General features: G+C 38.0%; 1 protein-coding gene across 1 annotated transcript; it reads left to right on the top strand.

Annotated features, from left to right (window-relative positions):
• Positions 1-266: 266 nt before the first annotated feature.
• On the top strand, positions 267-24,063 carry LOC137185831 (beta-galactosidase-1-like protein 2). The gene is made up of 19 exons (XM_067594237.1): positions 267-797; positions 1,629-1,814; positions 2,070-2,138; positions 2,614-2,709; positions 6,346-6,454; positions 7,030-7,122; positions 7,293-7,374; positions 8,273-8,337; positions 8,697-8,781; positions 10,632-10,775; positions 11,607-11,687; positions 13,543-13,649; positions 15,686-15,832; positions 16,334-16,405; positions 16,791-16,869; positions 17,112-17,199; positions 21,254-21,368; positions 22,230-22,346; positions 23,507-24,063. Exons 1-19 carry the CDS (start codon positions 694-696, stop codon positions 23,591-23,593), a joined length of 1,926 nt encoding a protein of 641 aa, XP_067450338.1. The 5' UTR covers positions 267-693; the 3' UTR covers positions 23,594-24,063.
• The last annotated feature ends 478 nt before the right edge of the window (positions 24,064-24,541 follow it).

Raw genomic sequence — 24,541 nt, 5'->3', positions numbered from 1 at the left:
AATGTGTGTGTGAATGGGTGAACGTTGGTATTTAGTGTTAAGTGCTTTGAATGGTTGGTAGAAAAGCACTATACAATATGCATTTATCTGCTTTATAATAATAATAATAAAAAGGAAATCTGAGGAGAACATTTTTGATTGTGATAATGTTCAATCTTTTTTTTTTTTTTTTTTTAAATAATAATAAAAGCAAAAAACCCAAAAAGAAGTAAGGGAAGTTTTCGAATTTGAATGTTCTGCGTTTTTTCTTCAATAGTGTAGTTTTGTGATGATCCCTAACGACCAACTGTCGTCGGTTTCTTGCTTATCGTAACTTTTGCGGTCGCTTTCCCGTCACGTTAACGTATCCACTAGCAACCACAATGGGAAGCTGTATTTAATTTTTTATAGACTGTGTTTCGTTTTTTGACTTATTTATCCCGGAAGTACGAATATCTTAGCGTTATGTGAATATGGGATAGCTTATAACTTCAAGCTAGTTCCCCTCGTCACTTTTGACAGGTTTTGCGAAACTGGATTATCGCGAATTTATGTGACAGAGTCGTGACATTATATCAGGACTTCAGTCGGTCGAGAAAACTGGAAAGAAAAGGGAGCTTTTGAAAAGAGGATTATTGATATGTGCTTTAATTTGCCTTATAAACGCTGGATACGCACTGGGTGCATCTGTCACCCAACTCGTGTTATTTGCCAATGGATAGCTTATCAATGTTTGGTGTTCGTCTGTCCCTCAAGCAACGATATTTTCTGCTGCTGTGCTTTGCTGTCGGTGCCATAATTGTTTATCGGTTCACAAGGTAAGTTAAGAAAAACAGCTAACTGAAGACTGAACTGAGCCAACGTCTAATCAGCCTTATCTAACCGGAGTCATGCATGAAAGATGAATTTCTGGGTGAAATCCACGCCCATTGAAACTTTGCAGTGTTTAGTCTAAGATACAGCCATTTCTTGTGGTCTAGTCTCTCTCTGATATCCTGTGCTTGGGCGTAGTTTCTTGGTTGCATTGCATTGTAAATTCATACGATAAAGAAACCAAACAAGTTACCTGTGAACTTTCACCTGACACACCTGCTTGTCAGTGGACATTGAATACTTGAGACGCAACAAGTTGTGTTAGGTGAACTTTCATTGCATTAAACCTCAGTTTTTCCTGTTGCAAAGAGTGCAGGAAAAGTTTTTCAACTCACCATATAGGCCTAATTCTCAATTCAAACCTTTTCTACTGATCAGAAAGCAATATCCTATTAGTGTTGTGTCATTTTGCTGCCCTGATATACACAAGGCTCTCAGGTTAGTGCTGCAACATGATGGACTGTCAAAATTATATGCTGTCAAAATACTCAGCCTTAGGTGAACCTGGGAAGTCTTATGTGTTAAAATTACATCCAGCAACACATGAGAGGTGCACCTGTAAGAGCGACCTTTTCCACCATGACTTTGTGAAGGAGATTTCTGAACAGGTGCAACAGGGCTCAAGGGTTTTTTTTTTTTTTGCTCTAAGGAATATTTATTCACAAGCTTTCCTCCCATCAGTGAAATGTGTCTCAGATGTCTTCACAGCGTTTTGATCCAGTTGCATTTGTTCAACCAGTTCTTTTTCAGTTGTGAACTATATTTTGGTCCCCCAGGAATCGTCCTGAGGTAAGAAGAATGAACCGTGTGGAAGGTCTGAAGGCCAACTCGTCTCAATTCACTCTGGAGAGAAAGCCCTTTCGCATCCTGGGAGGCTCCATCCATTACTTCCGTGTCCCCAGAGCCTACTGGGAGGACCGGCTGTTGAAGATGAAGGCCTGTGGTCTAAATACTCTAACAACGTAAGCTCCCACTGAAACTCATGGCTGGTTAAATATACTGATACCTTAAAGCACTAGAATGAAAAGTGTCACATATTTGTTTTTTTACTGGAGAAGAAATGCACATATCAAATACAATCTGAGTAAAACAAAATACAGCAGACAAAATGTATGAGTTGGAAGTACTAGTTAACTTTAATTTCCCTAAATTACTCAAATGCATCACTATTAAAATCCTTGCCGCACACACAAAATACGTTCTATTTCTTTTTCTAGGTATGTGCCATGGAACCTGCATGAACCTGAGCGAGGGGTGTTTAACTTTAAAGATCAGCTGGATTTAGAGTAAGGAACAGTGGAGGGAAGACCTGTGGGGGAATTATCTGTTGCAGAGCAGATGAATTCCTACAGATGGCACTGTTGCATTGCAAAAGGGCTCAGATACTGGATGTTGAATAATTCGATACTGCTGAGGAGGTGTACGTTTTCCTTTTTGACTAATTAGTTGTGCACTATCAGTATGATTGATTCTTGATTTATTGATTTAGATGTGTCAACCCATTTAATTACATTGTATGACTACTATCAAGTCTAATGCAAGAAACGGATGTTCTCTCAAAACGGCAAAAATATGCTCTGAAAATGAAAACAATAAATAAATTGAGTGAAATATTTTTGGATAAGTGAATTTTCCATCTGCACACATCAACATTTTGAATTGAGAATGATTATCTGTTCCCACTTTCTATCTACATTGTTAATGTACTGTATTGTGAATAAATTAACCCCATCTTTTACACATCCTGTATCCTTCTCTCAGAGCCTACGTCCGCCTTGCAGCCAACCTGGGCCTTTGGGTGATTCTGCGTCCAGGGCCCTACATCTGTGCTGAGTGGGATTTAGGGGGACTACCCAGGTAAAAATCACAGAGCCACAATTAAAGTTTATCGTAGTTGAAATCTGCTTTACAGTTGTGGTTACATTTTAATGCACCATTCTAAAATGTTATAACATAGCAAGTGGGGTGCTAAATTAATTCCTTAAATTGGCTTGGAAATGTTCAGTCACGTTATATGTTATTGAGTGGTGTCTTTGCTGCAGGCTAAATCCAAATAACTCCTGGAAATAATTCATAGTTTAATTATTCACTGTTATTCGAAATGCCAAATCATCATTTTATGTCTCTGCACTATCTGAAAGCAAAGGAAACCCAGCAATTTTTTGGAAAACGGTTAAATCATTACTACATAGACCTACTTCATCCTTACCCAATGAAATTGTTCAAGGTTCCACCACTTCCACAGTTTGAAAGAAAATATGTGATGCATTCAATGAACATTTTATCTTATAATTTTATTTATTTGAAAATGCTGGATTGCCTCCCACTTGTCTCTGATCATAGTGCGCGTTTCTGGGCAAACAAATAAGGCATTCAGACCTTTTCATTGAAGTCTTTTACGAATCATAAAGTGTTTAATACTCTTTGTTCTATTGACCCAAAAAAGTCCACTGCTGCTGATCAGTTTGAGCCAAGGCTTTTATTATTAGCCGCTCCATTACTAGTTGAATGCTTGACTTTTATTTTAATCTGACTGTGGTAACAGAAAGCATCCCTGACCTTTGGAAGACTGCCTACTCTCACCTTTACATAAAGGGGGTCAGTCCAGTGAGCTTATATTTATTATTATAATTATCGTCCAAACTCTAAATTATTGCGTCTAGCTAAAGTGTTAGAGAAACTGGTAAATGGTCAGGTGAGAACTTTATTTTTTTTTCGCAATTGGTGGAGGTGGAGTGGGGGACAGAGGAGGACGGGTGCCTGCTGTCCTCTGCAGGGCAGGATCTCTAACATTGAACTTAATGTATCTAATTTTTTTTCATGCTAATCTGTGATTGGCCATGACACGTAAAATGACGCTCCAAGGGAGGCTGTCCTCCCTAACCAATCAACAACCAGAATGCAATATTGACATCAAGTTGGTCCAATGATAGTTTCCATTTCATCTTCAATTCTCTCCACTGTAAGGCAGAGTAGCAGCAGTAGATACCTCCTTGCGTTAGCCAATGCAACAGCTGGCTTGTTGTAGCAGCCTGAAGGACTCTTTATACATCCATGGAAGGACTATTAAGGACTGTTGTTAAGCTAACGGGAGAAATGATCTGGACTGGGCAGCGCAGCAGCAGCAGGACACTGCCGGGGAGAGAGAAGCAACCGGAGAAACAACCATGAGAGACAGCTTGTTTGTCATTGTTGCTAATGATATCAGACTAGTTAAGCAAGTTAGCTTGTTTGTCATTGTTGCTAATGATATCAGACTGGTTAAGGAGCAGCCATAAAGTTCTGTTAACTAACATACAAGATGACCAACAGCTACAAATGGACGTTATGACATCAATACTTTATCTCCATGATAGAAAGAAGAAGACGTCAGATAACATGAGTCAGATACAGCTTCTCTCTCTCTGTCTCTTTGGTCGCTAATTTCATCTCTGATGGTTAAATGTCTGGCTTTTGTGTTTTTTATCTCCTTAACAAGAATGCAGCAGAGATCATATAATGTGTTGTGGGTAGTTTGCTTGTTGAAGTTATAGTGAGCTGTCTTTTTAATTGAGTGGTTGTTCAGTCACCTGTTGATGTGTGATTAGTGAATGAGTGCAGGATGTCTGGCTGCTTGCTTCTGACAGTTTCTTTAGTTCATTTTTAAGCTGAGTTGTATATTGAGTAATAAGCTTAAAGTAACTAGAATAACAAGTGTTAACTAGTGGTGTAACAGATTGTAGTTGATCCATGATCCGTACGGATCGCCCCCCACGGTTTGGCAGGCATATGAACTGCAGATTAATTGCAAAATTTAATGTCTCAGTTAAGACAAAGTAAACAAAAAGCTGTAAGTACAAGTCATGGGCAGACAGCATGTCACTAACAGGGATTTTGAAGAGCAACGATCAAACCAGCATCTAACGGGTCCGATGTGACAGTTGAGTTGTGTTTACCTGCTGTTTAATGCACTGCAGCTGAGCAGCTAATTAGCATCTAGCTGCTAACTGACGTTAGCGGTAAATGTTTGTTATCATCGAGTTTTGATGATGTGGACAGAGGCTGTTTCATTCACTGTTTAAAAGAGGAAGGTTTCATGCCTCACATTGCAATAACTGAACATCGAATATTTTATATATTTTATTTTATTTTATTTTATTTAAACATTGGACATCTTAAATGTTGTTTTCATTGAAGACCATGGGCAAAAGTTCCTTGCTGTTTCTTGCTGTAAGTGTGTTACAGAATAAATGGAAAACAAAGTTTTATTTGTCTCCTCCCGTTTTTTCAGCTGATCCTAATAATGATCTGATCCGTGACTCAAATCCGTGATACAATCCGAATCGTGAGTTTTGTGTTCATGTTAACACCCCTAGTGTTAACATGTCAGCTTTGTAGACTATATTTTGTATATCGTACATATAGGGTGTGTAAGTCATGTATTTGATACATGCATTAATACTTTCTGATGTGAACCTACACATATAGATCTGTGGACATTTAGTGTTCAATCTTTCTTGTATTCAGCACTGACCTGAACCTGTATCATATTATAAATTATATAAATTTGAATTTCACTTTGTTGGTAAAATGACACATTTGAACCACTCCATGACTAAAATGAGCAATTCTTTGTTTAGAGACATTATGTATCTGTTAAATGTCTTTAAAGAAGCAGCCTTTTCCTCACTCAAGCAAATTGTTTTATTGGCATATAAAATTGCCCCCCACCCCTCCGATTTCATCAGGTGGGACAATGATATAGTTTGATGCGGTTTGTTGTAAGATTCCATGTTGGTTTTCCTCCTGTCCTCCCCAATTTTTTGAGTCACCAGCCACCACTGATATACATATATATTTAGGTGAATTATTTCAAGTGTGCTGTCTCTTCTATTTGGCCAGATTCACGAAATGTGTTGCCAGGTAGTACTGAACAGCAAATGTAAAGGAATTTGTGTTGGTGAGACTGATCCAGAGTTTTACATACTGGAAGATACGAAGACAACAGGGCCTCACATACGGCACGAGACATATTATAGATGGAGGGCATTACACATCATATAAGTGAACCACTGCTGAGATTCAGATGAAAGTTACTGATGATTTATCAGACTTTTCGTGTAAGGTATTACAGAGTACGATAATTCAATCTGACAGGCGTATCTCCCTGAAAGGATGAATTCATTTAATTCTGTAATCAAAATAGATTCGGACAGATAATGGAGTAAATGTTGGAGGGAGAGAGACTGGAAGTAGGTATTTTTGGAGTAGTTTTGCCTTCAGGAAATGTGAGGGTGAGGTAATATTTATTTGATAATCATCAAAACAGAGTGTTTCTAAGGGCATGCAGAGAAGCATTACTTCCTCTGCCACCGTATTTTATGATAGTCATGCTTAGATTGGTGCGGTTATCCATGATTGCTAAAAACCTAAAGAGAGTTAACAGCACAGCACATATTGTGCAATATGTTGCTTTTTCGGACATTTAAAAGTCTTGCTGTGATTTATTTTCAGTTGGCTACTACGAGATAAAAACATGAAGCTGAGAACAACTTACCCAGGATTCACCGATGCAGTCAACTCCTTCTTCGATCAACTCATCAAGAAAGTTGTTCCACATCAGGTAGTTTCCATCTTAGCACAATACAAATTTCAAAAGTACCTTTATGATTGATGTACACACTGTAAGATATTCTTGAGAAATAACATGGGGCTGAATAATTAATAGAATATGACAAAAATACAGACATACTCAAAATAGACAAGCCTTTTCATTGTAATCTTTTGAGTTGTCATGTTCGTTATATGCATACACATTTCTGTTAATTCATCTTTTTCATTATAGAATCTTCTACAGTTTTATAGTGTTTTATCATATTTATTTATTTTATTTTATCATGCATTTAGTCAATTTTTATCTGTTTTATTACCTCCTTCTCAAAAACTGGGCTTTAACTAGCTGCTGTTGTCCATATTCTAGCAATTGTTAGCAATACAATGCACTGTAGACACTTGAATTGTTCAATTTGCGTCCTCTCCACCATATTTTCCTTCTGTCAGTGCCATGCATCATTGAACAGGCTCTAATTTCCATTTCACAGTGTTTTTAAAATTCAGCTGTATTGATGGTGGGAATGGTCAAGAACTCGTGCCAAGCCCTAATATGTGTCCTCTATTCATTGGCTAATTAATGCACAGTACTCCAAGGGTGGCCCGATTATCGCAGTTCAAGTGGAGAATGAATATGGCTCCTATTCTAAAGATAAAGAATACATGCCCTTCATCAAGGAGGTAAGAAACTGTAAATTATTTCAACAATAATTGGTAGTGCATGAAATGCTCATTTACCTCCCTTCTGTCCTTCACTCACTCTCCTCTCTCCAATCTCTTTCAAACAATTCATTTTCAGAAAGAATTTCAAATGTTTTTTAAGGTGCTTCTATAACCTCCCTTCTCTCCAGGCTTTAACATCAAGGGGCATCACAGAGCTGCTCCTGACCTCGGACAACAAGGAAGGACTAAAGCTTGGAGGGGTGAAAGGAGGTATTGTCTGGCTGACAGACAAACAAGTCTGTGCATACATACACACACACACACACATACAGTACGATGGTTTGTGCATAGTTTTTTCACAAAGTGACAAGAGGTCTGAGCCGTGGGTGGCCCAGTGACAGGCAGCTGCAGTTCAGAACCAGATTCAACACACAATGGATTCTGTGTTGTATTAGAAAGTTGTTCTTTTTGCATGTATCACTGGCAGAAGCATTGTAGTGCAATGAAAAAATAAAACATCCTTAGTTTTTTTCTATTTTTCTGCCTGTTTTACTGCACATGCATCAATAAACATTGTTTTAAGTCATAATAAAGTGGTTATTGTGATTATGAATCTTTACTATCAATGCACACAATGCACTGTCACCATCCTCATAATTACAAGACAGGATCCTCTGGGGTATTGTTAGAATAAACCTTCACCCTGAAATTCATAACATGTTTTAAAGCATAATTATGATCATATTTAAGTTGTACAAGTTTCTTAACCCTAATTTGCATGTAATATACACAGAAAAGTAAACAGTTTAAATTTAATGCCTCATTGGCTGATTCCATATGCTGAAGTGTACATTAGACCATTTTAATGCCTATAAACTTTGTGAATTTAAGAGTAACTAATAATATTAATAAATTATTAATGAAATAAATAATAATTTAGCTTTCTATGGAGTTTTCGGGTGCTTTGTGGAACTAGTAGTAGTTCTTTAAAGACGAGCATGTGTGGGACTGAGTTGTTTCTCTTAACAATAATTGTTTCATAAAACTATCTAGCCAACAAAGAGCCTCTGAAATAAATCATGTTTGGTATTAGTTTGAATTGAATCTTTGCTAGTTTGTTTATTAATTTATTAACACATGATATTGTTTTACCTTTTTTTGCCTGAAGCACTGGAAACCATCAATTTTCAGAAACTGAACCCAAATGACATCAAGTATCTGGATGGAGTACAAGTGAGTTGTATTTGTGTACCACTGCCTCAATGGCTAGAACTTGTTTTATTTTTCATTATTGTTAAATCCATGTTTGTACAGTAGCTTTTGGACTGAGTCATTACCAGTTTTTTGTCATTTGTGATCCTTGCACTTTCCAATAAATAGACAGTTCAGGTAAATCCAAGTGACAGTTGAGGGCTATATACCTGTATGATGGGAGATAGAAACGCATGATTGGAGATCAGCAAAATTATTTTTAATCTTTAAGACAATGTAGTAACTAAAAGAAACTGAAAGGTCATTCAGACATTTTGTTTAGCTAGTGTATGCTGCTTTCCAAAATTGATGGAACACCAAAACATGTTTTTTTCCCCCAGCCTCAAAAGCCGAAGATGGTGATGGAGTACTGGTCTGGCTGGTTCGATCTTTGGGGGAACCTTCATCATGTTTTCACTGCTGAGGGTGAGACAGACTTTGTTTTTGCAGTTGCTGCAAAGGTACCAAACACTTACTGTAGGATGGGTAGACAGAACTTCTTTAGAGGGGGATACAGGATCCATGATAACAGTAAGACAGGTATCCAGATGAGGGTAAGGCTGGATTTCTGCTGATGGATTCTTTTTTGAGGGTGAAACCGTTTTCTCTATACCGATGGTCGATAATACTGGCTAATTTGGGACTGGGGTAAGACAGGTGTTGTGCAGCAAAGGTAAAACAGACTGTCTTGAGGGCAAGACAGAGTCTTAGTGCCTCAGGGTAAGAAAGGCTTAAGACAAACCTTTTTAGCTGAGAATAAAATAGTCTCTGTGCTCGGGGGGAAAGACAGGGTAAGGACAAACGCAGTGCTATGTGGGTTGTGTAAGATAAAGTGTAAGACAGTCTCTCTCACGTTATGGCTCACTTAAGGCACAGAGCCCACTCAGGGCAGCTGGGATGTACAGCTTAGCATATGGTCATTTTCTCCTTGTTTTGCGGCTTTGTCAGAGATTTATATACTTTCATGCATGGTAGGTTGTGAGCCAAGTATCACAAACCAGAGTCTGGGCTCCATCTTCTTTGTTTCCGTTCCACATTTTTGATGTTCTCAGGATCCCCTGTTGATTGTGGTTAAGCTCTGTTAATGTCAGCTTTCCCTGATAGACTGCAAGGTTCTGAGTTCGATACCCACTCAGGGCAGTGCTCCTCATAACCCTGCTCTTATCAGATGGCACAGTGGCTCAGTGGTTAGCACCGTTGCCTCACAGCAAGAAGGTCCTGGCTTCGAACCCGGCTGTCCCACGTTTGATATCTGGAATGATATAAAACAGAGAAAAGCAGCATATCTCTTCATTTGAGAAGCTTCAGCAAGCAAATGTTTCATATTTTGGCTTGCTAACAATTAATAGATTTTCAAAACTGTCAACTACATTTCACAAACACATATATCGTAAGCTATTTAAGATGGATCACATTGTCCTGGATGTTGATATTGGCCATAAAGGTATCAAAAGTCATAATACTGTATTAGTATGAAAAAGCTGGCTAACTCATATGTACACTACATTATATCCTGCATATACACAGCGCAGAGCCTCAAGCTTCCTTTCTACTCTTGTCATTCCCAGCAGTCATCCACATCTTATCAAAACATGATCTGAACAGGAAAGGGACAGCAGTTATGCTTCCTTATGTATTTTCCTCACAATGAGAAAAGGAAAAGTAGAAAGACCCTCACCATGTATGAAATGTCACAGCTATGAAATAAATGCTGGAATATTCATGTCCTTAACAGTTCAGTTCTCTGCGGGCTGAAACACACCCAGCAGTCAGTTACAGCTTGTGCCACCACCATGAAACCAACCCGAGTCCAGCTCTGTCACTCACGCTGCTCAATTGTTATTCACTGAGGCTCATGCCCTTGGTTCAAATCATTAAAATCAGTCCAATTTGACCACTAAAGTCTAATGTGAATTCTTAATTACTTGCCCTGGTATGTTCACTGCAAAATATACTGTAGGTAATTTATGTAGGATGGTAGGCAATTCTTTATGGATGTGAGCATTGCCCTGTAATGAGTTATAGTGACCTGTAATAGGATATGTGGCTGGGGTCCTCCCGTGTTGCAATTGAAGTGGAATTGAGGGCAATAGGATTATTGAAACTGTGGCTCTGGCTTGTTAAAGCTATAGTAAAAAAAACATTTTTTGTTACTTATGTGTCCTAATGTTTAGCTTTGCATTTGTGACTCTCTGACTGACTCAGTTGTCATAATAAATCATTTATCAATTATACACATTCTGCATTCAGTGGTGTGTGTTTTGCTTTTTTGACAGATATGGTAGCTGTGGTCACTGAAATCCTCAAACTTGACATGTCCATCAATCTCTACATGTTCCACGGAGGGACAAATTTCGGCTTCATGAGTGGGGCGTTTGCTGTTGGAATGCCATCACCTAAACCTATGGTAACAAGCTATGGTATGTGTAATAAATCTGTTTTTCTTTCATGGACAAGAGTCAAGTTTGTATGCATTTTATAACATTTGAATAAAAGGACTCCCTGTAAGAGTTAGGGGACATATTTTTTTATACAGCGTTGATTTGTCAAAGCTGAACTAGAGACATGCCACAAGGATTCTGACAATTTCTGACTCTACTGGTTTTATCCTACTCGTCAAAGTCCACAGATCCTGCATCAAAGTAGTCTGCAACAATTTATAAGGGATATGAAAAAATAACCATTAAATTACTGTCAGTAAAGTCAGTCTGAGCCTTCAGTCTCTGCTTGCTAGATTGAAACAAATGTGGGTGGGACAGGTAGATTAAAATATGATTAGGATATTTTGTCTATAGATGGCGCTATCCCTACTCAGGAGCCTCTGACCTTCGACTGCTTTGAAATTTGAATATGCAGAGCACACTAATGAATTCATTACCTAATAAAATGCGTGGGAAATGTAAATTAAAGATGGTACAATGGGTTTTATATCCTTCTCTAGGGTACTTAACATTGTAATGACCTCGTTCTTCAGAAAAGGGGAGAATTCTGAAAAACTGCTGTGCAGTAGGGAAGGCCACCTCTGACCTTCAGTAATCTTCATACCTGTGTTTACCCCTCTGAATGCCATTTACCTTATTGCCTCAAAAAGGCTCCATTTTCTGTCAAGATAACCCAAAATGTGCCTCGGCCCGCTGCTGTCTCAAGATGTTTGATAGGGGAGTACAGTGAAAGCATCTGCCACGGTAAGAGGCATCCCTACCTCTCTCTGGCTCCCGAGCCTGCTGTTCTGATAGCGCATTATCTTTCAGATTACGATGCTCCATTATCCGAGGCTGGGGATTACACCACCAAGTACCATCTTCTGAGGAATTTATTCAGCCACTACCACAGTGAGTGTTGTGTGTTGTTGCTGAGTCGCGCCCCACATCTTCTGTCTCTCTTTCTCTCCCTTTCCTTTCATCTCCCCCACTTAAGTTAATTCTCCTTGTAGAACCTGTTCTCTGTTGGCTAAAGCAGGATAACTTTGCATATGATTACAAGCGTGGATTAGATATGGGTTTGTGCATGTGTGTGAGATTTCTGCCCAAGTCAGAGACCCTCAATTACCGCCCATTGTGAAAATTACATACTACGCCTTGTATCATGTTTATTGCCTATGCAGTTCTCTCTATTTGTAAAACATGGGTTTTGTGGTCGGGGGCAGAAGTCTCAAGTGTTTTGTGGCCAGGAGTAGAAATGTAGCTCTTGGCAATCTGGGATTGAATCCAGCACAACAAAAGTAATAATTTGCCCAGCGTTGTGGTGATTGAAGATGGTTTGAAAGGCTGCCTGTGCGTGATTCATCCGTATGTTTTGTAGTCTGCTGAACAATGAGCAGTGGCCTGGATATCAGAGTGAGTCTGAGGATGCTTTGTGTTCTACCCAGCAACCACAAACACATGGCCTAATTCTTTAATTAGATCAGTTTGATATTTTGTTTTTGTTGGGTTGTCAAATCATGTACATTGTGTCAGTTACTCTGTGCCCCGTGGCATTGTTTTTGCATAACTTAGTTGGCATGGGTTGAGGATGATCTGTCAAAGGCCTAACACTGATCTTTGACAATAACATGCCTCTTAAAATAGACCTGTTACATTTATGCTTTGGGGTTTTCTTATTATTTCAAAGCTGTCAGAAATTGCAAAAAATACAGCATATATTGAGCACTGCTACACATGCATTTGGACTATACACAAGCTGTCTGTACACTTATGGTATGCAGCCAACACACCACTGATGTTACTAGTTCATCTTCCATATTCTATAGACGATAATGTAAGGATTCTATGTATATTTTGGTATAATAATGTGTGAAAAAAATCCAAATTTGTGACAGCTAAGACATCGTTTCATAGAAATGTCTTTCTAATACATCCTCCTCTCTTCTTAGATTTTATACAGTATATACACTACTAAAGGCGCTAGCTCTAAAGTGTTGCAGAGACCCATTTAGGAGAAAGGTGTTGGCCATTATCCTTGAAGCTCTCCCTAAGTGATCCAGCTGTTACCACTTGGTGATAAAGAAATGCTGTCAAGCCTTTTCCAGAGGGACTGTTGGTGTCTCTGCATGGTTTAGCACCTTTAAAAGCAGTTAGAGGGCATGGGCAACCTCTGTTAATGGTTGTAAGAGCCTGTTTTGTAACATAGAGCGCAAACTGGATGCTGCTATGGAGGGCAAATGGCTCACCCATGGAGCCCTGAAAGCAGTTTCCAAGGAACAGGAGTATATTATGATAAGTACTGAGTGATTCACAGGCTGCAAACTATGAAGACTTCTTCAAGTAAATGTAAAATGGTTTCAGTGGCACAGTCAGGCTGCAGTCCTGTGACAGCCCTGGGTCTGGAGAAGAGGGTCTAATAGCTATGTGTGTCAAAAAGTTAAAGAAAACATTCTTCTATCTTTAGTACCAGCTGTACTCAGATGTTATAGTTAGCTTTTAGACTTGAAAGCAACTTTTTCTATATTTCTTTCTCTCAGATGTGATTATGTAGATACTCTGCATCCATTGGCTAGTATATTTGACTTGCTATGCTTAAAAATATATAGATTCATGTACATTTTGGGGGATTTTCAGTGTGCATGTAAACTTTGCTTTGCAAGATTAGTTTGGGGGCGCTGGGTATTTAAAGGATAAAGAAAATTAAAATAAATTGAGATACAGCGAAACTGCAACCCTGCTCTTATTTTTCCTGTTTGCTTTTCAGCCCAGCCTCTCCCTGAACTGCCCTCTCATCAGGAGAGGAAAGCACACCAGCCTCTTGTCATCCGGCAGCACCTGTCTCTGTGGGACATTCTGCATTTCACTGACAAGGTAAGCTACAGACACACAAAGAGTGCCAACATTTGTAGCACAAAAATAATAAACATCATCCATGTAGCATTGCTCAGAACAGAGTTACAAGCTTGTATACAGACAACAGTAATACATTAAAATACACAAGTAATATACACAAGCCAGTCACGTTTAACTCAAAGGAAATGCGCTGTTAATTATGTGGGTGTCCAGCCTGTTGTGGTCTGTGTAGTGTAGTACTTTACAATAAATACTGGAAGAAAATCTATATTCTGACTGTCTCAGCCTGAGGAGTGTGCATTTATCTTACAGCTAGCACAAGCTCTTTATCACATCTGCCTACTCTGCATAGCATTTCTGCTTGCCCCCTGTTTTCCATTATTAACACATTAGATTTGCTCACTACACTGTTAAAAAAAATTGAAATTTACATACAACGTGCAGCAAAATTCCACATAATTTCACATGCATTTCTTATTTTTGAAGAATATTATTGTTTGTCAATAAATTTACAGTTAATGGCAGCTTTTAGATTTTCTGCCAATTAAATTCTATAATTCCCCAAAACAGTCAGTCTTTCTTTAGATAAGGTCAACAATTAATTTTTTACAATGTTTTGTTAGTAAAAGCACACCAAGAAATTAATTTTACATTCAAATCAAGAAAAAAAATGCAAAGCTTTCTGTTACAAATAGGGCCAATGCGAGTGATCATATCAGCATAAAGGTATTTTTACAAGGTTGTGTTAGTAAAAATACTTCAAATTGAAAGTTATGCTATATGGCTACTATTATATGTAGCTATAATAGTAAAAAAATTATGGGTGCTGGTATGTATATTAAATGTCTTTATATACCAAAAGTTGTACAAGAAAGCAAAGGAAGTGCATCTTATAACGCCCTGGATGGCTGGATTGGATGAACCAGGTTAAAAATTAACCGCCCGTATAGGACACTCTAACAAGTAAAGCGAACGCACCCTCAAGGAGGCAGGGATCATTTCATTGGTCAACACTACACCTGGCTTTCTATTGGTTAGGGGAAGTTTGACAGGGTTGTTGCACAAACAATCCAAGAGCAGAGTACAAATCTTAGAGCAGATGTTGCACAAGCGCACAGAAGCAGCCTGAGTGCGAGGAGAAGGGCTGAAGCAGGAAATGTATGCAAGCAACAATATATCTGAGTGCAAACATACAGTTTGAGCAGGAGCATAGCAAAGCTAAGTGTAAGCAGGATCTATTTGAGTGCGAGGGCAGGGTTTGAGGGAAGGAATTACAAAATCTGAACATGAAATCAATAAATCATGCTCTCAAATTGAAAGACTACGCTCTTGAATAAAGCTAGGAAAAAAGCCTCATTATTAAACAATCATTTTGGAGTGTGTCATCATGTATGCTCACTTTCATGTCCACCAGTTTGCTTCAGCCATTTACACCATGCTCTTCAGGGCCATTTATATTCAAAACAGATGTAGCATGTCTGGCAGTTGCTTACAACATTAATTATTCACTCCCCGTCGCAATAATTTGCTTCCCTCTGAGACGACAATTACTTTGCTTCTGACCAGCCACACAGCCTTGTTTAAAATGAGCATTTTCTCTTCAGTGGCCTCAGAGTGAGTGAGTGGGATGTCTGAGTTTGATATTGTATCTGTGTGTTTGGAGGTAGGTGGTTAATCGTGTCAAAGCAGGGAGTGTTTATTGACTTGTGAAGAGTGCATAATGCACCTCCCAAGGGTATGCAAAAGAAGGTTGCTGAATAAAAGAATTGCTGTGAACGCCAGACAGGAAAGCTTCATTAGGTTTGATAAATCGTCACTTTGGATGAAGCCATCTTGCAAGTGGGAGATTGTGTGGCAGGAATCATAAGATCCCATCTGCCTTGAGAATGGTTTTGAGATTGGGACTGTTTTCACATTAAATACAGGAAATCTTATATAACCATTTAAAAAAAATCTAAAACAATATGAATTTCAGCAGCACATTTGAATACTTGTACAATATATGAAACTTTCAAGTGTCTCACATAACTCTCCTTTTGTTGCATATTTGGAAGCCTTTCAAGTCAGAAAGGCCAGTGAATATGGAGAATCTCCCTGTCAACAATAACAATGGTCAGTCATATGGCTACACACTGTATGAAACCACCATCACAAGGGGAGGAACCCTCAACTCCAGGAACAACATCAGAGATAGAGCATTGGTAAGGACAGGAGGAAAAACAACACTGTAATGCCTCCAAAATCACACATTCACACTTGTCTTTGTGAGAACTTTTGCACTTGTCTTTGTGAGAAAACTGTTAGTTGTAAATCACTCCCGTCATCAGTGTACTTGTTGAATACAATTAACAAGCTCAGGCTAAGACTAGTTGCTCTGGTATTAGTGTCACACTGTTATGAAAGCCTGCAGTTCTCCAAAATTGATGTCTAAACATTTCAGCAAAAGACTGAAGATAATGTGAAGACAAATCCATCTATGCTCCACCTCGGGTAGGGGTTCAGATTATTTTATAGTGTAGACATCCATCTGTACATTTCGTTCACATGTAGTCTGCCGAGCTCCCGCTGAGCCTTTCCTCTGTGCTTGTACCTTTGTTGTATGTTCATGTTAGCAACAAAAATGGTTACATTGTTTTCTCATGTGGCTATTTTAATTTTTCAAAATATATTGTTTTTCCATTTCATTTTCTTTTTCTCCGTAGGTTTTTGTGGACAAACATTTTGTTGGTGTTCTGGATTATAAGATACAAGAACTTGCACTCCCTGATGGGAAGGTAAATGGTGTGTGTGTGTGTGTGTACTTGTGTGTGTAGTTTAGACCCAGTTTTCTGTTAGCTTTTTTGAAAAGGATAAAGTTGTTAATATTTAACCATACGCAACATGTGAAAGCTTTAGGGGATGCTGATAGATGTTTTTGGCGGCGAGGTCCCAGTATTAAGCCAACAGCAAATCCTCAAATTAATGTTTATCTTAACAAATTTGAATAGTCAACTTCAACCTGACAGAAAAATGCTCACTGTAATTGGCTTTGATCAGTTACTCAAACCAAACCAGCTGAATGGAATTGTTGCCTCTTGTCTTGTTGTAAATTCTTTCCATTGAGAAATACTGCTGTATTTCAGTTACGCCTCTCATGTTGTATGTATTTTTCCGCTGTAGGGAAAAAGAACTCTAAGTTTACTGGTGGAGAACAGTGGAAGAGTGAATTATGGGAAAACCCTGGATGAGCAGCGTAAAGGTACAAATTGTTCCATAAATTGATGGCTTTGTAGATGTTCCAGTCAGCACAAGTCTTACTGAGTGAGAGACCCTGAAAGACACTAATTAACAGTGTCTTTCAGAGTCACTGTCCTCTAACTCTTGATTGTCTTGCCTCACTTGTAAGTCGCTTTGGATAAAAGCGTCTGCGAAATGACAAAATGTTAATGTAAAATATCTTAAGATCCATATGAAAATTGAAAGCTCTGACTCCTCTTTCAGGTCTTGTTGGAGATATTGAGTTAAACAAGCAGCTCCTCCGAGACTTCATTATTCATAGTCTGGATATGAAGCCAGGCTTTGTAAACAGGTTTGTGTCTCTCAATTATTATCCAGTTTCCCTCCATGTTTGTGTTTCTCTGTCATTACACGTGCTCACCTCTGATTCAATTCAGCTGATTATCTCCCTGCTTAACACAATTACAATGGGAGCAGGATGGCGAAATGCAGTCAAAACACAGCCTTCCAACTCAGTGACTCATGTCAAGCATCTAAAGCATCTAAATAACAAGCAGTATAGTACAATAGGTAGAAGATTACATCACCAGTGTGCTGTTTATTTAAGATGCCCAACATGAAAGAGAATCTTTCACCTTTTTGGCATCATAACTATTGTGGACAGATCAATCTGGTGTTTACTTTCTTTAGTTCTTTTTTTAGTTTTAATGGCTATAAAGGATGACAGCATGTGTTCATAAAATAAAGCGCTAGCGGAATTCAAACTTCTGTAAAGCGTAGAGCGGCATTTTAAGCTCTGTCAATACAATAATGAAAACACTACATAAAAACACAATTCATTGCAAGTTGAATTTCAGTTAGCAGCATGTGTCTGACAGTTTTATTGGTACAGAGACTAATAATTTATTGGTACAGAGACTAGCAATTTGGTACAGAGACTAACAACGATAATCTTTTGGTTCTAATAGAGGAAGTGTCACCAGAAAAGTACTCACATAAATTAATTATGGGTGATTGCAATTTGCCAAATATACACTGGAGTTTAACCAATGCAAAGGGGAATAATCTTACATCATTAGATAATAGGTTTCTGGACTGTATTCAGAATGCATTGTTGTTTCAATATGTACAAGAATCAACAAGGTGGTGACACTCCACTTGTGTTGGATCTTATAGTTGCAAATGAGAAAAATATGATAGATGACGTTCAATATTTAAGCCCTTTAGGTAAAAGTGATCATTGTGTCTTGTTGTTTAAGGTCATTTGTTACACAAAAACGGTAAGAAATTAAGTTATAAGAAAAAATTACAAGTCGAATTTTGAGGAAGCATGTAGGGAATTGGAAAACTTTGATTGGGTACAATACCTATCTAATAATGATGTTGGCAACAAATGGAGACTAATTAAGACTAAGTTGAACGAAGTATGGGACAAGTTTGTACCAATCAGTAAAATTAGGCCGCTGAATAAAAAACATAATTTCCCCTTGGACAGAATTACAAGAAGGAAAATTAAAGAAAAGAATAATCTTGCGACAAAGGCAATAAGAAGTAAAAACCCAGAGGCACACAGGGGTATTGGTTAGAAACTTTGTGAGAATGAGAACACAATATTTGAAAATATATATATAAAGAGGAGCAAGACAATCTAAACAGAAACCAAAGGTTAGCTGGAATTATACAAATAAGAGGAAAAAATTAAAACAACAGTAGGAGACTCATATGCCAGTCAGAATGATACTAACTCCCCATTCCAAGATATTGAAAAAGCAGAAATATTGTCAGAATATTTTAGCGGTGTGTTTTTTAATGAACCTAAAGGGCACATACCTGAACTGCCAAGATTGAAAATTCAGCAAATAGAACATTTTATAACTACAGAGGTACAAAACTGCTTCTACAGAATATTAACATCTATAAATCACCAAGGCCAGATGCGATACATCCTAGGATTTTAAAGGAATTGGTTTGTGTGATTGCTGAACCCCTTACAGTGTTATGTAATCAATTGTTAGAAGAATCAATTTTCCCTGTGAATGGAAAGAGGCACAAATCAGTGCAATTTTCAAAAAAGGAAACAAATCAATAGCAGAAAACAGTTAGACTGACATCTGCAGTATGTAAGACAATGGAAATGGATGGATTCATATCTGGAAGATCGACTACACTTCAGCTTCTCACGGTTCTTGATTAGTGGTCAGCAGCTTCGGATAGAGGACAGTCAGTCGATTGCATATATATGGACTTCCAAAAAGCTTTTGATACAGTTCCTCATAAAAGACTACTGTCAAAATTAAAATCATATTGCATAAACAACAGAGTTACAGACTGGATACAGGACTTTTTATGTAATAAGAAACAGCAGGTGGTGGTAAATGGTGCCTCTCCAAGCTGGAAACTGGGGACCTCTGGAGTTCAACAGGGATCTGTACTGGGCCCTGTACTCTTTGTTGTCTATATAAATGATTAACCAAGTGTAATACAATCTGATACATATCTTCTTGCGGACAACACAAAAATATTTAGAATAATCACAAAGGACACTGACAGGTCATCTGCAAGAAGATCTCCATAGCATGAGTAATTGGGGTTTTGGGGGTGGTTGCGGAAATTAAATCCAGAAAAATGTGAACATTTACACATTGGGAAATCAAATGACAACATAGTTAACTATACAACTGGAGAACTGGTGGTTCAGCAAATGGAAGAGGAAAAGGATATAGATGTAGTGGTTGATAGTTCACTTGAATTCCACAAAAAATTAAAAAGGCAAACTATGTTGGTGATAATCAGAAGAACTTTTCAAAATTTAAGCAAGGGAATATTTTTACCATTATATAACTCTTTAGTGAGATCCCATCTTGATTTTGCAAGTTCGGTCTGTTGTCCTCATGAATTACAACAAATAGAAGATATTGAGAAGGTTCAGAGAAGAGCTACACAGGTCTGAAAGACATGTCATATGAGGAGAGATTAAGAGAATTACAGTTACCAACTCTAGCATACAGGAAACATAGAGTGTTCATGGAATATATAATGTCACAGCCAAGCCTGTAATCCACTTGTGGAGTAATACGTATGATATAAGAGGGACTAAAATTATACCCACTAAAGTGTTTCTCTGAAAAGACACACTTGGTGCTTTAAATGCATGGAACAAGCTTCCAGAGGATGTAGTGCAGGCTCCTTCAGTTGAACTCTAAAAAATAGACTGGATAAATTCTGGTCAACAAAGGATATTTTATATAATCATGAAGTTTATTTGTGATTATTTGTGGAACTATTGTCATTTTAAATAAGTATATTGTGTTATTGTTTTGTTGTATGGTTTGTTTGTTTTGAGTTGTAGAGTCTGGTGTGGAGGATTTTGTATCCTGTACCAGAAAACCACCAACATGATTAAAAGTAAAGTGCTCAGTGATTTGCCCTTTCTTATATTCAAACAGGATTAGATTTGTGTCTTAGATGCAATATATCTGTTGCAAACTGTTAAACATGGAGGGGGATCTATAATGTGGCACCTTCTGTATCCGATAACAGTCATTAGGTCTGGTCATTTCTATACATGGAAAAACAACATCATAAGGTCATTTTGCAGGACCAGGAGCACCCTAAGGTGCAAATGCATGTCTCTCATAATTTTCCCATATCACAAAAAATTATAATGTCTTCTTTAATTGTTCATTGCTGATCAAATGCAAGATTGGGGTCATTAACACCAGGCTGAAGTAAAACACCTCCCACAGCCTGTCCCAATCACCACATCTTTGTTTGTACTTGTAATGTCTAGATTTTTATTATTTTGTGTATCCTTTTGTATGCAACATTTTGTTGCACAGATCATCATGGTCTCAGGATCACTAGGATTAATTGACCTTGTGGTTTGTTAAGAGGTTTATATTTGTACCTTGTAAAATAAATAGATATATTTTCAAGCCATTTTAGGGTTTCTTCCCATCTAGTGCAAAATTGTGTTACCCTGGCACCATCCTGAAAATGTCAAAGCCTGAAGCTTTGTATAAATGAACCCTAAAAATGCATAATCAAGAGAAGCGTTTTGGTGTTATAGTATATTCTGGCAACCTTTGAATTTACTAGGAGGCAAAATATAATCTATAGCCAAAGCAAAGATAGTGAATCTGAATATTTCCCCCGCCATCCATGTCCAAACATTCATTTGACATTTACTGCAGGCTTATAAACTCAGACATGATATACTGATAGCCAACAAACAAGCCTCCTAAAAGTCAAGACTGATAGATTTTTAGAACAAACATGCAGCAGAAGTACCTAAACAGTACATGACGACTTAGATTTGTGTTTTTATGCCATAAAACGTATTCTGAAAAGCATTATCTGTAATGATTTGAGCAAACTGAAATGTGCAATGTATTCTCTCTTTACAGACTTGAGAGTTCAGGCCACTGGATTCCTATGCGTCAGCGGCCGTCCTTCCCAGGGTTTTTCCAGGCCACGCTGTATGTGAGCAGATTTCCTAAAGACATCTTCATCAAACTCCCTGTGAGTAGGAAAGCCAGTGGAGTTGATTCCACTCTTGTTAAATACAGGGCAGTGTTATTGTATTTCATTTTATTGACTGGTCTTCCTGTTATTGTGCTCCTGTTAGTCACCAGATAAATATATCTTTGAAAAGCTTTTTTTGAGCACTGGCCCACTTGTACTGTTATTCATTGGATATATTTACATGATAACGTTATTATTTCATTTAGCCTGGAAGTGTTGTGGCGATCACCCAAATTATACCTATTGATGGTTATATTAATGAACATATTACATAAAGCATGGTATTTGTAAACAATGGTTGAATGATGATTTGAAAGTTTTGTATTTCTTTGTCATTTGTGTTATTTACATGACTATATGATTGGTTTCATCTCAAAATCAGACATTCATATTCTGGATTATGGTATGTTATGTAATGTGATCGCCCATATTATTATTATTACACCCCGCCAGCCCAGTCAGCCAGTGATATGTCTTGAATGGCTCTTTACAGAAAAAGGTTCTGCTGATGATCCAGTTTGTATGCACTCCTACATAATGCAGTTATTGATTGAACAAGTCAAGTGCCTCTTGACTAATCATTTCCCTCCTGTTGAACTGTACTGTATATCTCTCATGGTATTTTTGTTCACCTGGTAACTTTCCTACAGATCAAGTACTGAGAATCAAAGTGACTGGATACAGAGAAGCTAAAAGCTGTAATTAACAACTCAGGACATATTAAGCAAGAGATGCAAATTATATTAGATAGAAAGGTTTGCGATGTGTTATCAGTAGTCATCAGTATGTTTCTTTATCACCCATTAGCATCTGATTGGCTGAATTTATCTGTTGTCACGGTGCTGGTTGTGTCCACAGGGCTGGAGCAAAGGTGTTGTGTTCATCAACGGCAGGAATCTGGGACGCTACTGGTCTATTGGTCCTCAGCAAACTCTCTATCTCCCTGGCCCATGGCTCCACAGAGGGGACAACCAGGTACTTCTGTCTTATCTCTACTTTCACCTGCTTAACATTCTGGAGACACTTTTATCAAAGTCACCTCAGTACATTTTAGCATGGATGACCTCAACAACATTGTAAGCGATGAAATGCTATGTACTGAGGGTGTCTCCAGTCCCTTATTTTTGTTATCAATAACAACCATAAGGAAAGTCATGCCATGGGTCAAAGAAGAACTCTCAGGAACTGTTTGTTATAAAAAAAAAATTTGTAGTATCTACCCATTGCCACATGCACATGTATATTTAAAACCTTTTTGCAAAACACTTTTTTAAAACACTGACACAGTTTCATCCAATCTTGCCCAAAGTTGGTACATATGAAAAAAATATGAGAAATGGTTTTCCAAATATCTCAAGATACCTGAAATAGAAAGCAAATTTAGACATACATGCGCTTGGGCTGCAACTAACCATTATTATTATTATTGATTAATCTTGACGATTATTGTCTTCAGCCCATCACTGTCTCCCAGAACCCATGGTGTCATCTTCAGATGTCTTTTTTTTTTTACCCAATAGTCCAAAATATTCAATTTATAATTACATTAAACAGTGAAAAGCAGTAAGTTATGCATAATGGAGAAGCTGGAACAAGCAAATGTTTGGCATTTTTGTTTGAAATCAAAATAGTTGCAGATTAATACGTGATGATTAATTAATCGATTAATTGACTGATCGTTTTAGTTCTAGATGTCCAGAGTTGGATGGCCCTAACATTCACAGGTTTTAAGTATTCTCAAAAAATACAGTTTGTCTGTCACTGTGTAGTTTAATGCAGGTCTGAATCCAGATGCTGAATTAAAAACTAAGGCTTTGTATTACTGAAATAACAAAGATGGTGGATGTATATGCTCTCTGAGTGCTATCAATTTCCTTTGGTCATATCTGTATGATGCTCACCTCCACTAAAATGGTAAAGTAAAAGCATATTACAGGTGAACAGCTACTGATATTCATCACTCCATAGCTTTGATGTCGTTGAACTCAGCAGCACTTTCTGGAAAAGGCAGTAAGCTACATTCACTGTATCTCTGTTTCTCCTTCCTGCCTTTTTAAACTTTTCTTTTCTGTGACACACACTCCAACTGTCTTTTCATGACCTCGGCTAAGCTGGCATTTTTCGCTTCATCACAGGTCATAGTGTTTGAAGAGCAGGAAACAGATGGTAAGATCCAGTTCGCCAGCAGCCCCGACTATGGCATGACTGTTGATGTCCAGTGAGAACAGGAGGTGAGAGGGAAGGGTGGAAGAGGGGAGGAGGAGGAGGAGGAAGAGGATGATGGCAGAGCTCAGGAGGACTGAGACCTTTATCTGCTCAGGCATCCACAGCCTACCACAACCAGCAGCACTCAAAAGTCACACACATCAGTGAGCATGATATTTTGTGCTCTATCAGAAAACACCAATGCGGCAGTGATCCAGACTTATCAAGCAATTTTTCACATGGTGACTGTATGACATTCTGTTGTATCCTTTTTTTATTCAATTTAGTAACAGTATAATTAACCTGCGCTTATATACTGCAAAACTGGAGACCGAAGGATTGTGACAGAGAAGGCTCTTGATTATAATAAGTGCTATAAAATGTCTTCCTCTCACAGACTGTATTTATAAATTACATCCAGGCTGCATAAAAAGAACTGTGAATAAAGACTGGTTTGACCTCTGTGTCAGTAGCCAAGGCCCATGAAGCTTGTGAACTGCTTTATTTATTCTGCACAGTGAGAGCCTGTTTGATACAACACTGTTCGTTTTTTCAAATTTACCTTCTTATGATATGCTGTGAGCTCCTGCAGAGAAGTCAAGATCACAAGCTGTGTTTGAAGATCTTTTTTTTTTTTTTTTTTTGAAAACTCCTTCTGAAAACTCATCTGTTCCGCCTGGTGCTAACCAGCCTGAATATCATCACAATTGTCTTTAAAGTTGAATGCCACAGTGAAGCAGTGGCTTCATTTAGGTAAATTACATTGTACAAGCTAATAGATAATACATAGGCAACCTAAAAATGTTGGGTAATCAGGTTTCCTGTGGTGCTGAAATCCTGGAGCCAGTTGCAGCAACTGTTCAGAAGTTCAAACTTATCCTAGTTATAACCAAACAAATTGCATAATAAATTGCATTACATAGAGATCAGTTGCTACTAAATATTGAACTACAATGGCTAATTGC

Source organism: Thunnus thynnus, chromosome 7, assembly GCF_963924715.1.
Source record: "Thunnus thynnus chromosome 7, fThuThy2.1, whole genome shotgun sequence".
Lineage (NCBI taxonomy): Eukaryota > Metazoa > Chordata > Actinopteri > Scombriformes > Scombridae > Thunnus > Thunnus thynnus.
The sequence above is the reverse complement of the archived record's forward strand: the minus strand, read 5'-3'. Positions and strand labels throughout refer to the sequence as shown.

Bases quoted from the DNA above. Each gene is read 5' to 3' on its own strand.
- LOC137185831 (XM_067594237.1), top strand. From the start codon at position 694: ATGGATAGCTTATCAATGTTTGGTGTTCGTCTGTCCCTCAAGCAACGA. The intron at 10,776-11,606 runs GTATGTGTAATA...ATTATCTTTCAG, and splicing joins ACCTATGGTAACAAGCTATG to ATTACGATGCTCCATTATCC. The intron at 16,406-16,790 runs GTAAATGGTGTG...TTTCCGCTGTAG, and splicing joins TTGCACTCCCTGATGGGAAG to GGAAAAAGAACTCTAAGTTT.